The sequence below is a fragment of the Triturus cristatus genome, chromosome 7 (genome assembly GCF_964204655.1).
Source record: "Triturus cristatus chromosome 7, aTriCri1.1, whole genome shotgun sequence".
NCBI classification, from domain to species: domain Eukaryota; kingdom Metazoa; phylum Chordata; class Amphibia; order Caudata; family Salamandridae; genus Triturus; species Triturus cristatus.
The window spans coordinates 1,019,477,725-1,019,497,334 of NC_140590.1; the positions used below are offsets into that span (position 1 = coordinate 1,019,477,725).

A 19,610-nucleotide genomic window follows, 5' to 3' on the forward strand; every position below is an offset into this window, starting at 1 on the left:
AGAAACTACTTTACCTCATTTTTAGTACCTGTCTATCATGCATGGCTGAGCACTGCAGAATCTCCAGGTTAGCTATTGCGTCCAATTTTCTAGGTGCAAATATTATCCCGAGCTTCATCGCAGAGATTATAGTTTAGTTTCAAAATTCTATGAATTGCCTTCTGGGATCTTCAAAGTCCACCATCCCTAGCTATTAGCCTCCTATTCAATATTGTTATTGTCAACTTCTAGATTTCTGTTTCAGTGCCTGTTACCCTAGTTCACAGGACCTTTAAGCTTCTGAAAAACAGTACATGGTCTACAGACAGAGCTTCTTATGGGACTGCTCACATTAACACCTGCCAGATGATTTATTTGAGAAAATGGTGGTACGGCGTCAACTGGAGGTGACCTCCCCACTCTGTCGTGAGAGAAATTGGTAATGGTTTTTAAGATACATCACTTTCATGAATATACTGATGGACTTACATGTCCAAGAAAAAGCAGTCTGATTGCATGTTTTTAGGTCGAGCCTAGCGGCAGCGTGCACGCACTACTCGCTCTGCGAGGCATGCTGTATTAGGGTATGCAGTGGAAGCCTCGCCCACTCTCCGCCCGTATTTCTCATTGGCATGTGTCATTGTCCTTCCTAAATGCTGGCTTCTGATTCGAAAATAAATAGGCTTGTTAGTCCCGCCTTGGTACTGCCTTGTCTCCATTTGTTACCACCCATAAGGACTGGACCTTTTACTTGGCTTGTTACACGGTCTGCATTAAAAGTGGGTGAGCACTATTTTATTTATTAACAGTATTGGGGACAATGGTGGCCGATTTTCTTATAACCCTTTAAATTGTATGCGGAGCGCAGCGCCCGCTTTAGGGACACCGCGCTCTGTTTATTTATTTAACTTTTTTAATGAGCGCTGTGCCCGCTTCAGGGACACCGCGCTCTGCAATACAATAGGTATTGCTTTTGCAAACATTTGAACTATTAGTATTGTAAATGACAATGCCTTTTCATATTATAAAAGGCATTGCCATTTACAATGCCAGTAGCTCAAAAACCTGCATTTGCGAGACCTTTTGCATTGTAAATGCTTGTTGATAAAGTCCATTAGGCAGCCATTATGTTTTGCTTGTGCCTATACCATAATCATAATCTGGTGCCTTCTCAAGACTTTATGCTCCCTAAAAAACTAGGTGTAGCTTCATCTACTGCACTTTATCTTTTTTCATCCAAATTATCTTGTGCAGAAAACCCCAAGGTAGTTGCTCAAACTGATGAGCCACATCACTTAATTCCCATTACGTCTGAGACTGAACTAAGAAAACTTTCTTCCAACATCTGTTCTAAAAATGAGAGCTCCATCAAATTTATCTCTGTTTTCTTTTAGCAGTAAAGTAGCAATAAATCCCCCAGTCCCAGCAGAACCATTCCCTCCCCCACCAGAGTACACGGCCGATATGTTAGATAATTACCATACAATTCCCCCTAATACTGCTGACCCCTGTATTCAAGGGCATATGCCTTCCATTATCCACAAACATAATTTCCCTACTTTCCCCACTAATACGGTAACTACTTCTTCTCTGTTTTGCTTACTTTACAAATGCAGATAAGCAGATAGACATCAGGTAGATACTGCTGATGTGATTACTGCCCTTAATCCTGATCTCCTCTGGCTTGGTTGTGAAACTCAAGGCTATGGTTTTATCTTCCCCCTGAATCAGCAGTATTTATCACATACATAGCGATCACATCCATTGAACAATGAAAATATATCTCCACTCCTCGCGCCCACGTCAAGAACAATATATTTGTGGTTTATTTCCATCTGTATTGTGCAAACTTGAATGATCCTTCTACCTCTATCTTCTCCTTCATTTTATAAAATGAGCATATTCAATATTACTTAAATCCCTTGCACATTAAAGGTTTGCCCAATCTTTCACTATTCCCAAACTAAATACCTTCTGTCAATGACCACATTCAAGTTGCTTGGTCGGCCCACTCCAAATTTCACACTCCATGTATTTTAAATCGTCAACCAATGTGTAGCCCTTAAGGAAGACCAACTGGGTGTGATGCAAATGCCCTAAATCTTACCAATGTTACCTAATGCACCTTCTATTCTCCCTCTCTTTTTATTGATCAAGAGGTGTATAACCTCACTTCTACTTGTAATGATACTATGTCTGAAACCATAACTTTGTTTACCCTCTTCATAGAAAAAATACTGAAGAACAAAAAATCATCACACTGTTATTCCAGAGAGCTCAATGAAGAAAATAAGAAAATAATACAACAACACACAACATTGAGTGCCAAATCTGTTCACAGCCAATCTAGAAAAACATTTTTTGCATGTAGAGTCTATAAGAAACTTACCTCAAATGTACGTTTACTGCCATGTAACACCAAATAGATTTTGTTTAAAATTGTCCAAAAAGCTTTTTGAAACAGTAAGAACTGCTACCATACTAATCCCTCATCCACCTGTGTTGTTGAGGACCCAGACCACAAATGTGAATAAGTTGGCTGACTTTTTGACATAAAGTTCTGTATTTCAAACTGCAGTTAAAGACTCATTCATTGGCTCATGATTACCAATGATTGTAGAAGGTTTCCTCTTGAGACCGTGTCAGTCTATTAGTGTAGACTCTGGTAACATATTAACAGCATGGCCATAAACACTCAGCACTAGCTAAGGCACATTTATGGAATTGTACCCTTCACCCCATGTAAGGACTCTAGTCCTCTACAGACTCAATTATGCTAACTCCATTTTAGCAGGAATTGTCCATATCCACTTTGCCCTCTTAAAGCAGCATTAAATACAGCAGCCTAATTATTTTTTGGGCAGCTAACAGTTTGACCATATCACTCGAAATTCACTTTTCTAGGATGGCTTCCCATTGACGGTATATTGATCTATATTCTGGCCAAATTTAGTTCACAGACTCCTCAAATCCGCTCCTTTTCACTAACTGGCCAGGAAATCGAAAGGGATCTCACTCACTCCATGGCCCCGATAAACTGCTCCTGCAAACCCCAGCCTTTCTACAGAAAACTTAACCGCAGCCAATCATTCTCTGACTGTTCACCCACAGTTTGGATCTCCAGCCCTCTCTCCATCTGCACCATTGCATCCTGTCCCTCCTTCAAGAACCCCTGCTTCTCACTCAATACTAGCTCTCCTACAGGGTTTTTCTTGATAGCTAGTTTTGTCACATTCTAGGTCTCCCTGATTTGTCTCTTTCAATAGGTGCATTTGAAGGATGCCTCCTGTGGTACGAAGCTCAAGGATTTGAACCTCTGATACCTATTGTGCATTTATTGTACCAAGACTAGCTGTATGGAAATCTGATGCCTCAAGGTGGGGGCACATGGTTTTGAGAATTTTCTCGGAATTATCTTCTCATTGATGCACCACGGCCTTCAATAGAGGAGAAAGGCCTCTAGTGTGTTGAGTGGCAGAATGCTACTCCCTTAATGCTGTTTACTCCCTTGTGGGACTGCAACAATAAGGGAAAATCACAAAACTGTTTTGACAAATTATTTTAACTTTATTGATACTAATAAAGAGGAAAGTTATCACTTGCATCAAATCATTTCTAAAACCCAGAGGCAAATGTTCCTCTTCCTCTTCATTCTCACCTCTCTTTTTTTATATTCTGTGTTTTTGTGAAGGCAATGTTGCTTTTACAGAGCAAGATATCTCAGTCAAGGTTTGCTGATCACATTAATGGAAAGCAAAGAAATAGAACTAGATTTGCTTATATTTATATACTGTAACTGAAGAATGCCTCCGACGGATGGATCACATATGTGCAGTGATTGATCTGACTTCTTTAAACATTAAGCTGTTGTTGGGTGAGCTAGGACAAGCCTAATGATGAGTAAGAAACAAAGGAGTTTCTGTAGAGAAAAGTTATCACTTGTCAAGTGTGTAAATGTCAATACACCCTCTAAAGTTGATATAGTGATTATGTATACCAAATGATTTGCATAATTTAATGATGTACACACCATTCATCACGTGCAGGATAATGGCTTGTGAAGACAAGGATGCCCAGGAAGATGAGATGCTGGCCCTCACTCATATTTATGGAGATGATGAGTTCCAGGGATCACCGCATATCCAGAGCGGGCAGATAAAAGTGTGCGTAGAGTTGCCCAAGGACTTCAGAATATTTGTTAGTGGTGAGTCAATTTTCTATTTTCAACATTGGTCTAGTTATGCTGTAAGTTCTCAGGACGAGTACTAAACGTTTTGGCGCTCTGCTTTATCTTATTTATAACTCATAAATACTACACTCACATAGTTCAAATTCTTCCTTATGAGCAGGGCCCAAAAACAAACAAAACGAAGCTAACCTCGAGCCATGCATACAACCCCACTCATGGCTTGCTGGTGAAACGTTTGTGTACAACCATCACTCCCAGAAGCAGCTCTTACCCAGGTGAGGGGGTTTGTTGTGCGTGAGGATCGGCTGGCCCCATAAACCAAGGCAAATAGACTTACAGCGACTAATGATCAACCAGAAGAAAGGTGGTGCTGTGCTGTACTTTGACACTGTGACACTGTATGGGTGCCTGCGTACAGTGGGTGTATGCAGCCTTCCTATCTATGCATGTGATCCTTACAACAAGATGCCATTGAGAAGCCAAGTCCTGTCAGTAGTTGTGAAGGACACATTGGTGGCAAGCAATGCAGACAGATCTTCACTGGTGGCAATATGAAATGAGGCACACCATTCCGAAACACGAGGGCAGCCATTGTACATCCCGGCATCCTCATTGTGAGGCGATTAGTGCCCGTATTTAAAGTAAAAGGAGTATCTTTCAGACAGAGGCAAGCAACAGCTGTGTACATTTTCATAAGTTTTTAACCCGTGTGAGGCAGTAACATAATACATTTCCAGATTACATATAAATATATAGTTTCAAAATATATCAATCATGAAACAGCAAAAAGGACCCCAAAAGTGAGCCAGCCACATACTGACATTTAATGGCTTGGAATATACCTGAAATAGAAAGAGCTTTTATGGTAGCTAAGATATATATACTGCCTGTCAATTCAATTCATCTTTATTAGTTTTTTTTATAAAAAATCATAAAAGACAGTACAACACAATTACTTTGAACGCAGCGTAACAATATCCAGTAATAACACTTAAAAAATGCATAAACTGCCACAATTTAAAAACTGTCCACATAATTAATCTAAATGGTTACACATTTTTGTTTTTCATAATCAGAAAGAAAGAGCATACTGCATAATCAATGATTCATGCCCTAGGTCCACAGAGATGCATTTAGTTACACTGGGCAAAAGCAGTGATAAAATAGTAGCTCATGAAAATTACATAAAATATATAAGTTCCAAAACTGCTCAGGCCATATACTAAAAGCACAGAAAAGGCCCATAAATTAGCTCTCCATTGATTTTCTGCATCTTGCCACCACTTTAATTTAAAAAACCAACACACACTGAAACAGACATCAGGGCTATTTAAAAGCTGGAGATAAAGTAAGTAAAGCGTGTCTGCACTTCCGAATGTCAAGGTGCTTTAAAATTGATAAATTTAAAATGATTCCCTAGAAGCAAACCAAGAGTGGTTGTGGGTTCGTTTAATAACCAAACTAGTCTGAGGTCATCATTAGAATGCTGCATGATAACTATAGGGGCAGCTGGAGTTTTAGCTTTGAGCACTGGGAAATGCCCTACAACAATTAGTGCATTATGATCCCCCCCTCTGTCTCCTTTATGTAGCCCTGAGAGAATCACGATGAAAAAGCCATAGTTACAAATATTTAATCAATAACTGAAGCATGTTCCCACCCTCTGAGAGAGGCCAGAGGTGGTCCAACACTTTTAAACATTCAAAATATATCAACTGGATTAAATGCAGCAAGGTAAGAGCCTAACTCCTTCCCTCTAAAGTCTGGCTGACCATAATAACCATCTTGGTCCACAATCTCTTGATCCTCATGATTAGCTGCTAATTTAGCGTTTAAATCCCCACAGAGGAGGTAATTCAGTTGAGAACAAACCCCCACCCCAATTGGCTTCAAAAGGGTTAAACAGAAAACAAGTATATAAAATAAGTGCGTACAGAATTTGTAAAGTCCTTATTATATAGATTTACCAAATAGAAATAAAAAAGAACTTTAATAAGCACCGTTTGAAAGGAGATTCTGCTTGCGAAGGGGAAGAACCTTTTGAACACATATTCTCTGGACTGTAGCCCTTCGCAAAAACACTGTTACCTTCAGTTATGTCAGTGGGGGAAGGTGCTGAGAGGGCATCAGAAGGTCAATCAACATTAGCTAAAACTTCAAAACAATTTGCTACTGCTACACCGAATTGATCCGCGTTGAGAGAATGAACGATATGAGCAGGACCAGGGTGGTGGCGGTTCCATGGAGGTTCCGACCACCATAGTTGTAATACGGTGGTCGGACCACTGGTGTGGTGGTCCCTGGGGACTGTCACTGCACCTCCACCACGGTATGGAGGTCCCATTGACCTCCGAACATGTAATCATGCCCTAAGCAATTAGATGGTGCACTATGTTTGCTTCTAATATAGTTAAAAAAGATGAATGAATCTGCCTTCAACTCAAACGTGGACTCCTATTTCACATTTGTAAACTGGAGGAAATTTATTTATCTGCATATTTTTTAAACATAAAACTGTGCAAAATCTTACATTCATATGTTGCCATGATCCAAGTACTATTTGTCCCCATTGCGTAATACACAACTAAATGTTGTGTTGGCTGTCCACTATATTTTTCTGCATGAATTCATGTTGTACATCACATACTTTGCAGAGTCTCTGGGTATTCTTACTGTTCATCTTCATGTTTACCACCCTAGCCATTTTAGCATGTTTCTAATTTTGTGTGCTGTAACACTACATTGGAGTTGTGAAGATGTTTATTATGCAGGGCCGGTTCTAGGATTTTTGGAGCCCTGGGTGAAGGGAAATGTGCGCGGCCCCTCCAATTTTCAAAGTGACGCCTTCAGGGCTCCGGAAGCTGCTTTGTGCAGACTCCTCCCGAGCTCCTCCTCTTAGCCACCTACAAGCACATCTTTTACAGTTCTTATCGGGCTGAGGGTGTGAGAATTGTTTGGGGGCTGAGAGTTAAAACTGTGGGGACGCTAAAGTGCTGACAATGGGCACCCCGCAGTGTCTCAATGGGCAGCCGGGCAGGAGGCCTAATTGCAGGGCAAACCTGCAAAATGTGTCTCCTTGCAACTGGGACAACAGGACGTGTCCCCCCTTCCCAAGGCCTACCTATCCCATCCCTGAGAGGCCCAGGGAGGGTGGGGGCCCTCCCATGAGCCTAATTACAAATAGACACCTTTCTTTCAATTGGACCAGCAGGGCTACATGAGGACTGGTGGTGTTTGCAATTGTGCGGGGCCCCATGCTGTAGTCTGAGTCGGATGCTCTGGGCAGCTGCCCACACTGCCCATGCCTAGCGCCAGCCCTGTCACTATGGTACAGTGATATGTATTGGAAATGCTTGATTACAAATTTGGAAACATTTTCAGTGTTTGCTGTACTGAAATATTATATTGACTAGTATCGTCTAGTTATTAATGATAGATTGTGGCACAATAATATTTTTAGTAACAGGTAATCAATGTTACTCTGGAACCTAAAAACATGACTTAATTTTCCAAACTTTTCTCCCCACAGGAAATGATGCTAAAAATCCTCTTACAGGTGACTTTGAAGTCTGCTTTTTGCCTCCAGTTGTACTGACCTTTGAACTCCCTGCACATTACCCATCAGCCTCTGCTCCAGTGTTTCGGCTCAGTTGCAAATGGCTCACACCAGTCCAGGTTTGACTGAAAACATGTTTAATTTAAAAGTTTTTTCTAAACAATCAAACATAATGTCAAACACTAGAAATGTTGTTTGCTTGCTGCTTTTCAGTGGGCGCTACTGAACAGGTATATCCCTGTATATCCAAGTATAGCCCTGCCTCGTGTAAGCCGACCCTTACTGCCTCTAGCCTCTCCGAACAACTGATAATTATATAACTTAGCGGTGCTCATGAAAACACAACTTTGGCGATTTCATGGACACTGGCAGTGTGCAGGCCAGCCTTCCCGACGTCTTCTGGCTCCAGGAGACAGAAGGAGGGGATTGAGGGGGCTGAGCCTGAATCAGGGTCCATTTGTTTTAAAAACACAGCCTGATGTAGGTGGGTGTCTAGGTTGCACATGTGTGAGGGGCGTAATTCAAGTAAGAGCCTCAAAAACAGGAATTTTATTCTCTGACGATTGGTTTTAGCCAGTTGGATAAATCCCTCACAGAGGCCTGAGGCGAGAGGAAGACTGCGTGGGCCGGGGAAGACAGACCCCTCTGAAAGAAATAAGCCAGAATCCCGCTTTTCAGGATTTTGGATGTTTCGTTACCTTGAAGCTAAATTGAAATGTATACAACTTTCTCCAGATTGTATGATTCTTGAATATAATGACAAGCCTTGAGAAAGCCCTGGTTCAATGGCCATATAGGGCGAAACACGTGTCGGCTGTTCCCCCTTTTTCAAAAACCTTTTCATAAAACAAGCTAAAATGAGTGAAATATATTCATAAAGCGGTGTATGAAAATAAAATTACTATCTTAACTCAATCCAACTTGGAATACTGTGCTATGTCAAAAGAAAAGGGATTTATCCTACTGGCTAAAATCGATCGTCTGAAAGTGAGGAAAATTTGCTTACACCCTTACCTCCATTTGTCAATACGAGGCTGGATATGTCCAGAGCCTCAAGCCAAGTTCCTCCAGAATTTAAGGAATTCCTATCCAGAACCAGGATCTCTGGACCTTTCGCTTTCTTTTGAACTTTACAAGGCATTTATTCAGCTGACATATTGCGGATGCTGCAGGCAGCACAGTAGATCAGCTAAAAGGAGCCTGCCAGGCTCACAGCAGTGCATCCTTGAGGCCAGTGAGGGGCCTCACATAGCAGCAAGGGCAGGATCCCAGCCAACCACTGCCCCAGTGCTGATAGGACTGTGCTTCCAGTCCTTCAAGAAGCTGGGAGAGGGTTTGAGGGTGGCTTACCCCTTTTTTAATTCTGGCCTGCTGCTATGTCTGCTCCTCTTTGAGACTCATGGCTTGCTAATTCCAACTTCCAGTGCCAGATTCCTGCCTTGCTGGTGCCATGGAACAACCGAGTTGCCAGCAAAGGAAGCAAAGTAAGTAAAAAAAAAAAGGTTTGTTTTCTCAGTGCATTTGTGAGTGTGTCTGTGAGTGATTGAGGGTGTAAGAGATTGAGTGTGTTTTATTGAGTTTGAGTGTGTCAATGAGAGCGAAAGTGAGTGAGAATCGTGAGAGTTATTAAATCATGTATAGAGGTACAGCGAAAATATACTCTTCTTGAGTATCTGAGATAAGCAGTAAATTCAGTAAAGGTATGGAGCTAGGTGTGGGGTTGCAGCATAGTGGCATCCAGCAATGAGCATCTGAAAAGCCTCTTAGGAGTAGGGGTACACCGACATAGCTCTAAGAGCATATACAGAAATACCAAGTATTGACTATCATGGCCATCTTAAACTCTGACTTTTTGATTCAAGTCATGACTCAACCTTAACCTCCTACCCCACATCTGCCACCCCAACAAAGCTGGATCATCTTGGTTTCTGTGAAGCAACAGAAGGAACTGAAGATAGCGTAACAATTAAACAGAAGGCCATGTTATCCAGTCTCAACAGGATCTTGGCACTATCATCACACAACAAAGCAGTTGTCTTTGTTCTTTTCGATGGAAAGGAGTCTAAGTGAAACAAGGAGTATTTGGATAAGGTATACATGCCACATTTTGGCTGTATTTGATGTCTAGGATGGCACACCTACCAGTGGCTTCTGGGTGTATAAGCCATGGGAAGAGTATGTGTGTTTTGGGTGTTGAAGGGGGGTGGGGGGTGGGTGACACAGTCTTATTTGACTTTTATCAGTTTTGTAGTAAACTGAGAAACAGTGAGTAAGTAAAGTGAGGTATGCCAAGTGGCCTGTAACGAGGAGCAGGGGAATGTCAAATTGTCCAACATGGCCTCCAAAGGAAACCCAGAGGAATGGGAGACGAGCATTCTAGGCAGGAAGTGAACATGCAGAAGGTGGAGGCAAAGGAAGCATACAGTAGGACAGGAGAGAACAATGCAGTGTGAAGCTGGGAAAAGATGAAGGTACAACAGACGTTGTTGGGGTTGGAGAGGAGAAGGATTCAGGAGCAGTGAGATATGGTGGAGGGACTGGCAGGTTCCACGTGGTGAAGGAGTACTGGTACATCGATCCAGAAGAAGGCACGGCAGGAGAAGACACGGAGGCAGGACACAAGGCACAATGCCATTCGACTCAAGAATCCTATGTGCTCAGACCCAGTGATAGCACTGCAGTCCCAAAGGCCACTACCCAGAGGAAGGATTGTAGCCTCAGGCAAGTGCTGCACTGAATTGTTTTAGGGTTTTTTTGGTTGGTGGTACAGGGAAAGGAATTGGAGAAGGTAAGTGTAAGTACGTGGAGCACATTATGAGTTGTGGTTCTTCCTATTTAGGAATCTAAACTCATATCTGTTTTGTTTTTCCTCTGAGGGGACTGTGCCTTCCTAAAAGGGGGCAGATGATCGTCCTAGGAACACAGAGAATTGAATTCATCCTCAAAGAAGGAGACACCCAGAGATCAGGGGGCAGAGATCGGACATTTGTGTATAAACATTAACTAAGGGCCCGATTTAAATCTTGTCGGTAAGCATACTCTGTCGCAATGGTGAAACATTATTCTTACCGCCAACATGATGAAACACATGATTTAGATGTGGACAGACCATAGGTTTAATTAAGGAGAATACTCTTACTATGCCGTGATCAAACCTCATCGACGGTCCTGTGGAGTAAGGGTTGTAGCCAACCTGATTTAGATGGGCAGAAACAGAGTTAACTTTTCAGTGTCTAGAAAAGCCTGATATTAAGGGGCAGTGAAAACTGCTAAATGCTCCCCTCGCCATGAGAGCGTACTCCCATAGCAAGGAAAGCATTTCTTTTTGTTTTCAAAAAGAAAATTAGTTTTCAGGGTTTTCTTTTTGAACATAAAAAAAGAAAACTGTTTAGTGCAGGGCTCCGTCATGTTGACAGAGCCCTTCACCAAACAGCGGAATGCATTGACAGGAATCACCGTGATGGCGGTTCCGAGCAATGCTTGGCAGTCGTTCATAAATCTGGTGGCCAGTCCTCCCACCAGGGCAGTAGGGTAATTTACTCCATCGCCTTAGCGGAACAACGGGTCATCCTCCAGGAAATAAATCAGACCCTAAGACATTAAAAGCTTACAATGCTGATTACTTAGGTGTGGTTGTGATTATGAGTCATTTCACATGGCCAATGTCATGTTTGGAATTTACAGCCAGTTCTCGCCTTCTTGTGAACAGAACAATAGCTTCTCAGTACCCTCAGTACTTATAGACTGGTCTCTGACCCTTTCCCTTGGTCCCACAGTTTACTGGGCATAAACTTCAGTCATGCCTAGTAAATTCTGGAAATAAGGCATGTGCATTTATTTGCCCTTGGAGCCCTTTCAGCATAACCTTTGGCAGTGACTGTGGGCTCTTAGCTCATGGTGAAGCCTTTCACTGTTATTTATCCCCATTACCTTCTGGGCTCACTTGGCTCCTGTTAAGCTTCTCCCTTATTTCCCCAATGTTGTTTTCAATTGCCTTCTGAGCACAGCTTGCCGCCTTCTTTATGAAGCACATGGCATGGTGGTCAACCATGCCTTGCATTGGACATCCCTCCATCAAAACCTGCTGTGCATCACCTGCATTAATATTCTCTGTCTATTACACCTTTCAAAGCCTGCCAGTCACACACTACAGCCATGGTCAGCCAACCATGTGCTAAACGATGTGTGTGCTTCCAATTCCCTGTGTGTTCATTAATCATACCCTGCAGCTATGCCCAGCTGTTGGTTGGGCAAGGTACCATCTTCGTCCAGGCTCTACCTCCAGTAAAACAGCAGTAGCTGGACACATTGTTGACTATCAGCCACATTCTGTACCCAGCAGCTGTGCCATTGCAAACTGGCATGGTCTTCCATTAAAGCTATGCCTAGCTGTTGGGTGGGCAATGTGTAGTCGTCATCCAGGCCCTGCCTCCACTACAAAAACTTCAGTTGCTGGACATAGATTGGTGACTTTCAGCCATGTCCTGTACCCAGCATCTCTGCATCGTTACAAATTGGACATGGTCTTCGATCAAGCTTATAAGGAAATCCATAATGGAATTTCATTGGAAAACACAAATGTAGGATCCCTGTTTAACTTACAGTGCCCTTGTCCTTTCAACCTGCAGTTTTACACAATCACACATACCTTGTCGGTACAGATCAAATTATTTTGCAGATTTGTCATTTATTACCAAGATTATAATCAATAAAAAAAATTTCAATGGTTGCATGCAGAATCATTATTAGTAATTTTGACAAATTTGTCATCAGCCAAGCCCTGCATTCAGTACATACTGGTAATAGTACTGTGCTTGGATAAGGAGTTGGGTCAAAAATTTGGTTACGGTTGTGGTTAAGGTTATGGGCAAGAGAGAGAGGAGTGCTCATGCCATTTGATCCTAAAAAGTTCACCAAATAGAAGAATGTGCAAACTGTCTGGGGTCCTCAAGATTAGTTTGTAATGTTAATGTTGTAGACTTGTAAAGCGCGCAGCTACCCCAGCAACGGGGCGTCCCGGCGCTGTAGACCGCTGGGGATCCCGTCCTGGCTATCCCTGTGAGATGGTCCCTTTCTGGGTATCTCCAAGGTGAAACCAGGCATCCCCGGCGTCTGTGGGGGGCCGTTGTAGAGATGAGGCAAGCTTAATGCCCAGAGTTGCCGAGTGTGTTCCTGGTTAGAGTAGGTACCGAGGCGAGAATTATCGAGTCCGTTTTGACCCTGGTCCACGACCCTGCCGCGTCAGGAATTGAACCCTGGTCCCTGACCGATTCTCAGCTTACGGGTCTGCCGCCTCTAACTAGTGAGCCACACCTCACAGTAGTCTCTGTGTGTAGCAGTTAACCTTTTTTGTATGGGCCAACGGGATTTTCCCTCTCCCCTAAGGGGAGTGTAGTACAGGCATCCTACAATGACTTTGGAAAAGTCATGCCTGACAGAAGGCCTGTCAGAATACTCATATTCAAATCAAATTTTGCATAAATCACTGTATTTGGGGTATTTTACCACCTATATATCTCTGAATGTTTGACTCCACTTTTTGGTAATTATCCCAGCAACCTTTGAACTAATTTACACCGGAATAAAAAAGCATAGATGACACAGCGGCTGTTGATTTAATCCCATGCGGGGTATTTTCCTAAGTGTCTCTATGAGCTTAAAAATACAGAAATGTGTTTTTCAAAACCCTGATACATTTGGCCCATCGTCCTTGACCAATATGCACAAAATCTTCCCCGCTTTACCAAAAGTAAAATTATTAGGGTTAACACTTAGGGCCTGGTTTAGATCTTGGTGGACTGCTTATTCCGTCACAATGGTGACGGCTATCCCGTCTGCCGAAATATAAATCCCATAGGACATCATTGGATTTATATTTCGGTGGACGGATATCTGTCCCTGTTGGGACGGAGTATCCCGTCTGCCAAGATCTAAATCAGACCCTTAATCCATAACATTATTTGACATACGGTTTTACATGAGTGTTTTTCGATTTGTAATGCTATCCCTTATTGCTGACTCTATATCACTTCAGCCATGCCTTGCACCAAGTATCTCCACCTCTGATACTCACTAGGTATCAGCATGGCCTTCAGTCATGGCCAGCACACAGACCCCAAACATAACTGATCGCCATAAGCTTCAATGATGGCAAATGGCTTCCTTTAAAATTATTTTTTATATATATATAAATCTGTTTTATTGGTTTTAACGCAACAGTATACAAGAAAATCAGCATTAAAGATTTCTTTTCATGCTTACAGTACATATCTGCGATGGTGTATGCTTGTACTATATTTATCACTTCAGTACAACAACAGATAGCATTTACATAGTACATGACTGATTGTCCATCCAGATTTGACGGTCCTTCTTGCTGCTAGAAAAAGGCGTTTACATGTCTAGAATTTCAGCTGTCCCAAAAACATTAAGCAGAGGTGTGACGGACCGCATGAACTTATAAATGATATAACTGCAGTGCTTTACATAGCTACTTCTAGTTTCAATACCGTCGTCTCATATACAGATGTTTCAAGTGTGAACAAAACAATAAGAGCAACTGAAACAAGAACAAAAACGATGACCTGCTCGTGATAGCTACTCCTCCCTAGTGTTGCGCGCGCTTGTGCAAGTGCCCTTCCCCCCTCCCCCGCTGTTGCATTACGCAAAGCCCCCCTCCGGCGACACCCACGCTTATACTCCTGCTTTTAGGTTCTACGTGTGTCCATGGAACCTCGTGGTACGCCCGCTACCCTTGCATATGAGTCGCTACCTCTCCCCTCCCTCTGTCTGGTGCAGTGATTGCAGGAGGTCGCCCCAGCGTGCGGCTATAGGTTCTCGTCACAGCCCCAATATTTCCTCCCGTCTAATGGAGACGCCCTCCGCCTTTGCTGATGCTAACATCGAGTGGCAAATGGCTTCCTTTTGCCACGCTCTGCTCCTAATCCACCTGTTCTCAATACCCCTTCGTGTGTGGTTTGGTCATGCCCGGCACAGACTGACAACAGTTTTGCTCTGCAAAAAAAACCAACTCACATTTTGATTAGGGTACGTAGACTTTGGCCATGATCAATAAGCCTTGGGTGCAAAGCTTCGAGTTTGACCAACCCTTTGCTCAATGCCTGTAGCATATGGCTTTTGGATGGGGTTGGTGAGCTTGGGCTTCTCAGTTTGGATTTGGGACATGCCCTGTGCCCATCTCTGCCCCAGAAACTGTGCGACCTTGGCTCCCTCACCTACGACCCTAAAGGGCAGGGCCTTGGCTTTACCCAGTGATCTTTGCTAACATGAAATGGGTTTGGGCCATGCCCTGAGCTTAGTTACTCAGAACCTGCTGGGCACAGTCTTTGGCCAACTTAGATTTCGAACTTTAATCCAGCTTTCCATTTGTTCTAGTAGTCCAAAGAAAAGAAGCACTGACAAGAAGCTGTAGAGAAAGTTGTCCAAGTATGCCTTTTATCTGTAGGGAAATGTTTACAGAATAAGCTCAAGGCCAATATGCAGATTGTATTAAGCATTATCACTTTAAGTTAGAAAACATCATTATTACTGATGTAAATGTAGGCATAGGGGTCAAATGTCACCATGTAAAATTATGTGCAGTTTGGTCTGTTCAGTTCTGTTCCTAGGATAGAGTCAAGTTGTATTACTTATGCATATTCCCAGAGTACTGTTTACTAAATGGAATTTCACTAACCTTAGCGTAATATTAGAACTTTAATCAGAAAAGGGCCATTTCTTCATTTCGTGTATTTCCGTTCAGTATTTTCAGAGATACTTGCATTACAAAAAGTTGTTGGGTGGGCTGCAAAGGTTTAGTTTCAGAAAGACTTTAATATATCGTGACATTTTGCAAACCTGGAACATTTTGAAAATATAAAGAAACCCCATTGTACATGGGAGCATTTTCTCTAATCGTCCAATATTGATTTGTTGTCATACATCCAGGTCACCAGACCGCAGCTTGCTGCAACTGAAAGTTTTTGTTGTGATGCCCATTCCAGGATGTCCAGCAGTGACGCTTGCATAGGCCAAGCAAAAGCCCAGGACCTGTGCTCAATTTTATCTAGTAAGCAAGATCGAAAGCAGAGCATTAAGGTTTATGTTAATAAGAGGGTCTGACATAGGGCCTAACTAAAGCCCTGACCCTGTGTGCTTCGACCCCCCAACCCCACCTACCTCCGAGCATGGGCAAAGACTGTGCTTGGGGTTATGTCCAAACAGGAGCTGGATGTATGTCCTGGCTAAAGGTCCACACTGTGGGCCACCAAAGACTATTTTCAGTGGGTTATGTTGGCCAAGGATGCATGGCCAAAGATGTGGTGATATGCAATAACAAAAAATAGCAATACAACATCAGTAAATAACAAGACATACTCCAGCAAACTAGCAATTAATAGTCAAATGTGATATCATCTATGATGTTAGTGGTGAGGTGATTTCATCATAGAATCATATCATTTGTGACATCATGTATGAGGTCATGAGCAGTGATCTGGGTGCAGCCTGCATTCCTAGCTCTAAGTTACACATTTACGTTTCCTAAAGGTTGCTGATAGATTTGGGCCAAATGCATTTTAAGAGTCCATCTCAGCCAATGTTTGTGCAAGATATTTCTCATGTGTCCTACTTCTCTACCATAATGTTTTGTAAAGTACCATAGCAACAGAAGATAATATGTAGACTACAGTATGTTCTTCACATTTGTGTAACTGTGATCGTCACTCCTTGCCACTGCCTGCTTTCACTACCTCATCTATAGATTTCTATAGATGGGAGCAGATGTATCACAAATTCTGGGCCTCAACTTTGTTCATAAAAGGTGCCATTGAAGATGAAGACATTTTTGCTGAGGCAAAATTGTATCATTGTAATGGTCATCAGACCATGCAGGTCTCTCACTCTCATGGGATATTGACAAGCTTTAGTTCTCTGTTTGTGTTCGAAGACGCCATATATGTCTGTGCCTAACATGGCGGTCCCAGACAGGGAAGTCTAGTTGATGGTCTTCCACCGTAAATAGGGCTGTGTGACTGCCATTATGACCAAGAGGCTAAGTGATGGATGGTCCACTTGGTTAAGAGTTTCCCTCTGCAACGGCAACTCTGCCAGTGAAAACCCTGCACTTCACTCACCTCTAAATGGAGCAGACGAATAGCGAGTGTGGTGGGGTGGAAGGTCCACTACATTATGGTGTGGCGTCTGCTCTGCTAACCAGTAAATGACCCCTATAAGACCCGGGGACACACTTGGACCACAATGCTGAGTCAGGTCAGCAGGCCTCCATGTTCTATATGTAATGACAGATCTGCTTATTATGCTGATTCATATCTACCACATTGTTAACCAGCAAATGAAACAACTATTCTATTTAGAGATGTAAGTATGTTTGAACATTATATCAGCAAGAGGTTATTTGTAATAATTCCATTTTGCATGAGCAAATTCTTCGATGTACTAGAGGTGGTTGAATCAGGTGCGCAATTCGTTATTAACAACAAATGTTTCTGCATCTTCTTTAGCTTTCATCTCTTTGCAAGCAGTTGGAAAATTTGTGGGATGAGAAGAAAGGCTCTGTCATTTTGTTTACTTGGATGCGGTTTTTAAAGGAAGAGACAATAAGGCACCTGAAAATCACATCTCCCTATGAAGTCACAGTGTACAGTGAAGTGATGTACAGTCAGAGAAATGAGACCCAACTGAAAGAAGAGTCGGATATATTGGTATCTGAATCAATGGCGACATGCGTCTTCCTTGACGAAAGAGCTGTGCAGGAGGCTGAGTCACTGGCCAGTCTGATAAGGGACATTTTGGACTTTGATCAGGTTCAGCAGCTGAGGAGCTTCCAGAGCAAAGCATACACATGCAATATCTGCTTCTCCGAAAAGCTAGGCACCGACTGCACACAGTTCAAGGTGTGCCAACATGTCTACTGTAAGGACTGTCTCAAGGGGTACTTTGAAATTCAAATCACAGAAGGCATGGTGCACCTGCTCAGCTGTCCAGAACCCACGTGTGACTCCAATTCTACTCCATCTCAGGTAACAGTAACCATTTCTGTCTGAGTGTTACTATATTTCTGTTGCTATATCTCCTGTACAAGTCTTGTTTTTCTAATTGTATTTGATTGGACTCATAAGTGAAGGTAAATGCTCTAAGCCCCGCCTCCTCATGAAAAAAAGGGAATCTCAAATAAAACCTTTCTGTAAACATTTTTTAAATTCAAGAGCATTAAACCATATCCACATGTTTTGTGTTTACATTTTAGAGGTCCCCAACTAAATTACAATAACATGCGGTGTCCACTAATCTGAAGGACGTTCCCCATACCACTATAAAATGAAAAAGTTGCTTGCAAATGCCATTTTCAGAGAACACATTTATTCAAGATGGAGTTTGCCCTTGAGCTACACTTCCAGCTCTTTCACCACATTTACAAAACCTAGCTCCCTAATTAGTACTAACCACCTCTCTTTCTTTAATTCCCCCACTTGGATCCACCCCTTTTGTTTCCGCTCACCTGTGTGTCCCTAGTTTCTTCATATCCCCTCCTCTGATTCCTTAGCATGACTAGGAGGTTCTTTATAAGATGGTACCCCTTTCTTACTTCAACCTTTATTACAAATCTGCAAGTCAATGAGAATTGTATTTGAATCAATCAGTAATAGGTACACCTTGCCCTGCTTGAATATCGCAGCCATTGGTATGTGCTCATGTTGTATCGAACACTTAGCATTCCTAGCAAACCTGCCTCACTTTATTACTGTCCTCAGTCTGGTCCATTTCCATACTCATTACTGTAGCAGCTGTAAACAAGTAATCACTTGCTGATTTTGTTTTCTCCTATGTTTGCAAACACCATTTTTCAGTAGGACCAGACCTGTAGACTGCACCACATAATTATTCCCCAATTCAATCATATTTGTGCTTTATAAAACTCTCCAAATAAGTAAATAAGCACATTTCAAGTGGTAGCCTCGCTCTGGTGCCACACGAGAAAATGGCAGTCTGATTCCAGGACATTAACACTGACATCCTAATAAATGTGTGCTATGAAATATGAGCATCCCCGTGAAAACAAGTAGGTTAATGTTCATGTTCTCTAGCCTAGTGATTAAGAATGGTCTCCAAATCTTCAATGCTTTATGTTCAACCGGTCATGTGCATGTACTTATTATGACAGTGTTAACACGTTAGTGTTCTGTGCCTACTACATTTCAGTAATGCTCCACCTCTTTTTCAGTAGGCCTGCACATAGCCCTTGCATTTTCCAAGATCTGATATAAGCAGAATACTTCTTTATGGTGAAAAGTCTTGTATTTAAGAGAGCCCACACTTCTCAGCCCCCATTCTCTGCTACCAAATAATGCATAAGGGGCTGTATTCAAAGCTGATGTCAATTAGTCACTGTTTTTTAAACCCAACAAAACCATCATACAACTACTGTTTCCTCCCTACAACTATGCTTTCAAAAGGCATGTTATCATGTTGCTTGTCCTTTGTAAATGTGCTATAGATTATTTCCCCTTTTAGTACATTGCTTAAAGAATTGCTCACTGATAGGTGACACCATCCTCATATATCTGATTATTATTGTTCGCCCTGGACGCCACAAGCAATTCCAATGTGCAATTCCCCGAGGAAGGTTGTTGTAAATATAGCCATAAATGGCATCCTTCATACTTCCCTTTATGTATTAGTCTTTGAGTATGCTTACTGGTATATGATGCTAACCTGGGAACAGGAGCCCCTTTGGCAATTGTGGACCTGAAGATGGAGATAACCAATCCGTTAGCAATGTTCAGCACAGTTTTACCTAACTTAGGCTAATGTGTAAAGTATTAATGCAGTACCAAAAAAGGTAATAAAGTCAAAGTGAAAAAAAGA

At 42.3% G+C, this 19,610-nt stretch overlaps 1 protein-coding gene across 4 annotated transcripts in view; it reads left to right on the forward strand.

Moving 5' to 3' along the window:
- The window catches only part of LOC146811030 (E3 ubiquitin-protein ligase RNF14-like), a 172,030-nt gene that overhangs the window by 67,701 nt on the left and 84,719 nt on the right, over positions 1 to 19,610 (forward strand). For all 4 annotated transcript variants that reach the window (XM_085618075.1, XM_085618076.1, XM_085618074.1 and 1 more), the window contains 3 exons: positions 4,026 to 4,183; positions 7,698 to 7,843; positions 17,246 to 17,764. In XM_085618075.1, coding sequence (XP_085474201.1) covers positions 4,030 to 4,183; positions 7,698 to 7,843; positions 17,246 to 17,764 — 819 coding nt within the window. In that variant the 5' untranslated portion in view covers positions 4,026 to 4,029. The remainder of the gene's footprint in view (positions 1 to 4,025; positions 4,184 to 7,697; positions 7,844 to 17,245; positions 17,765 to 19,610) is intronic.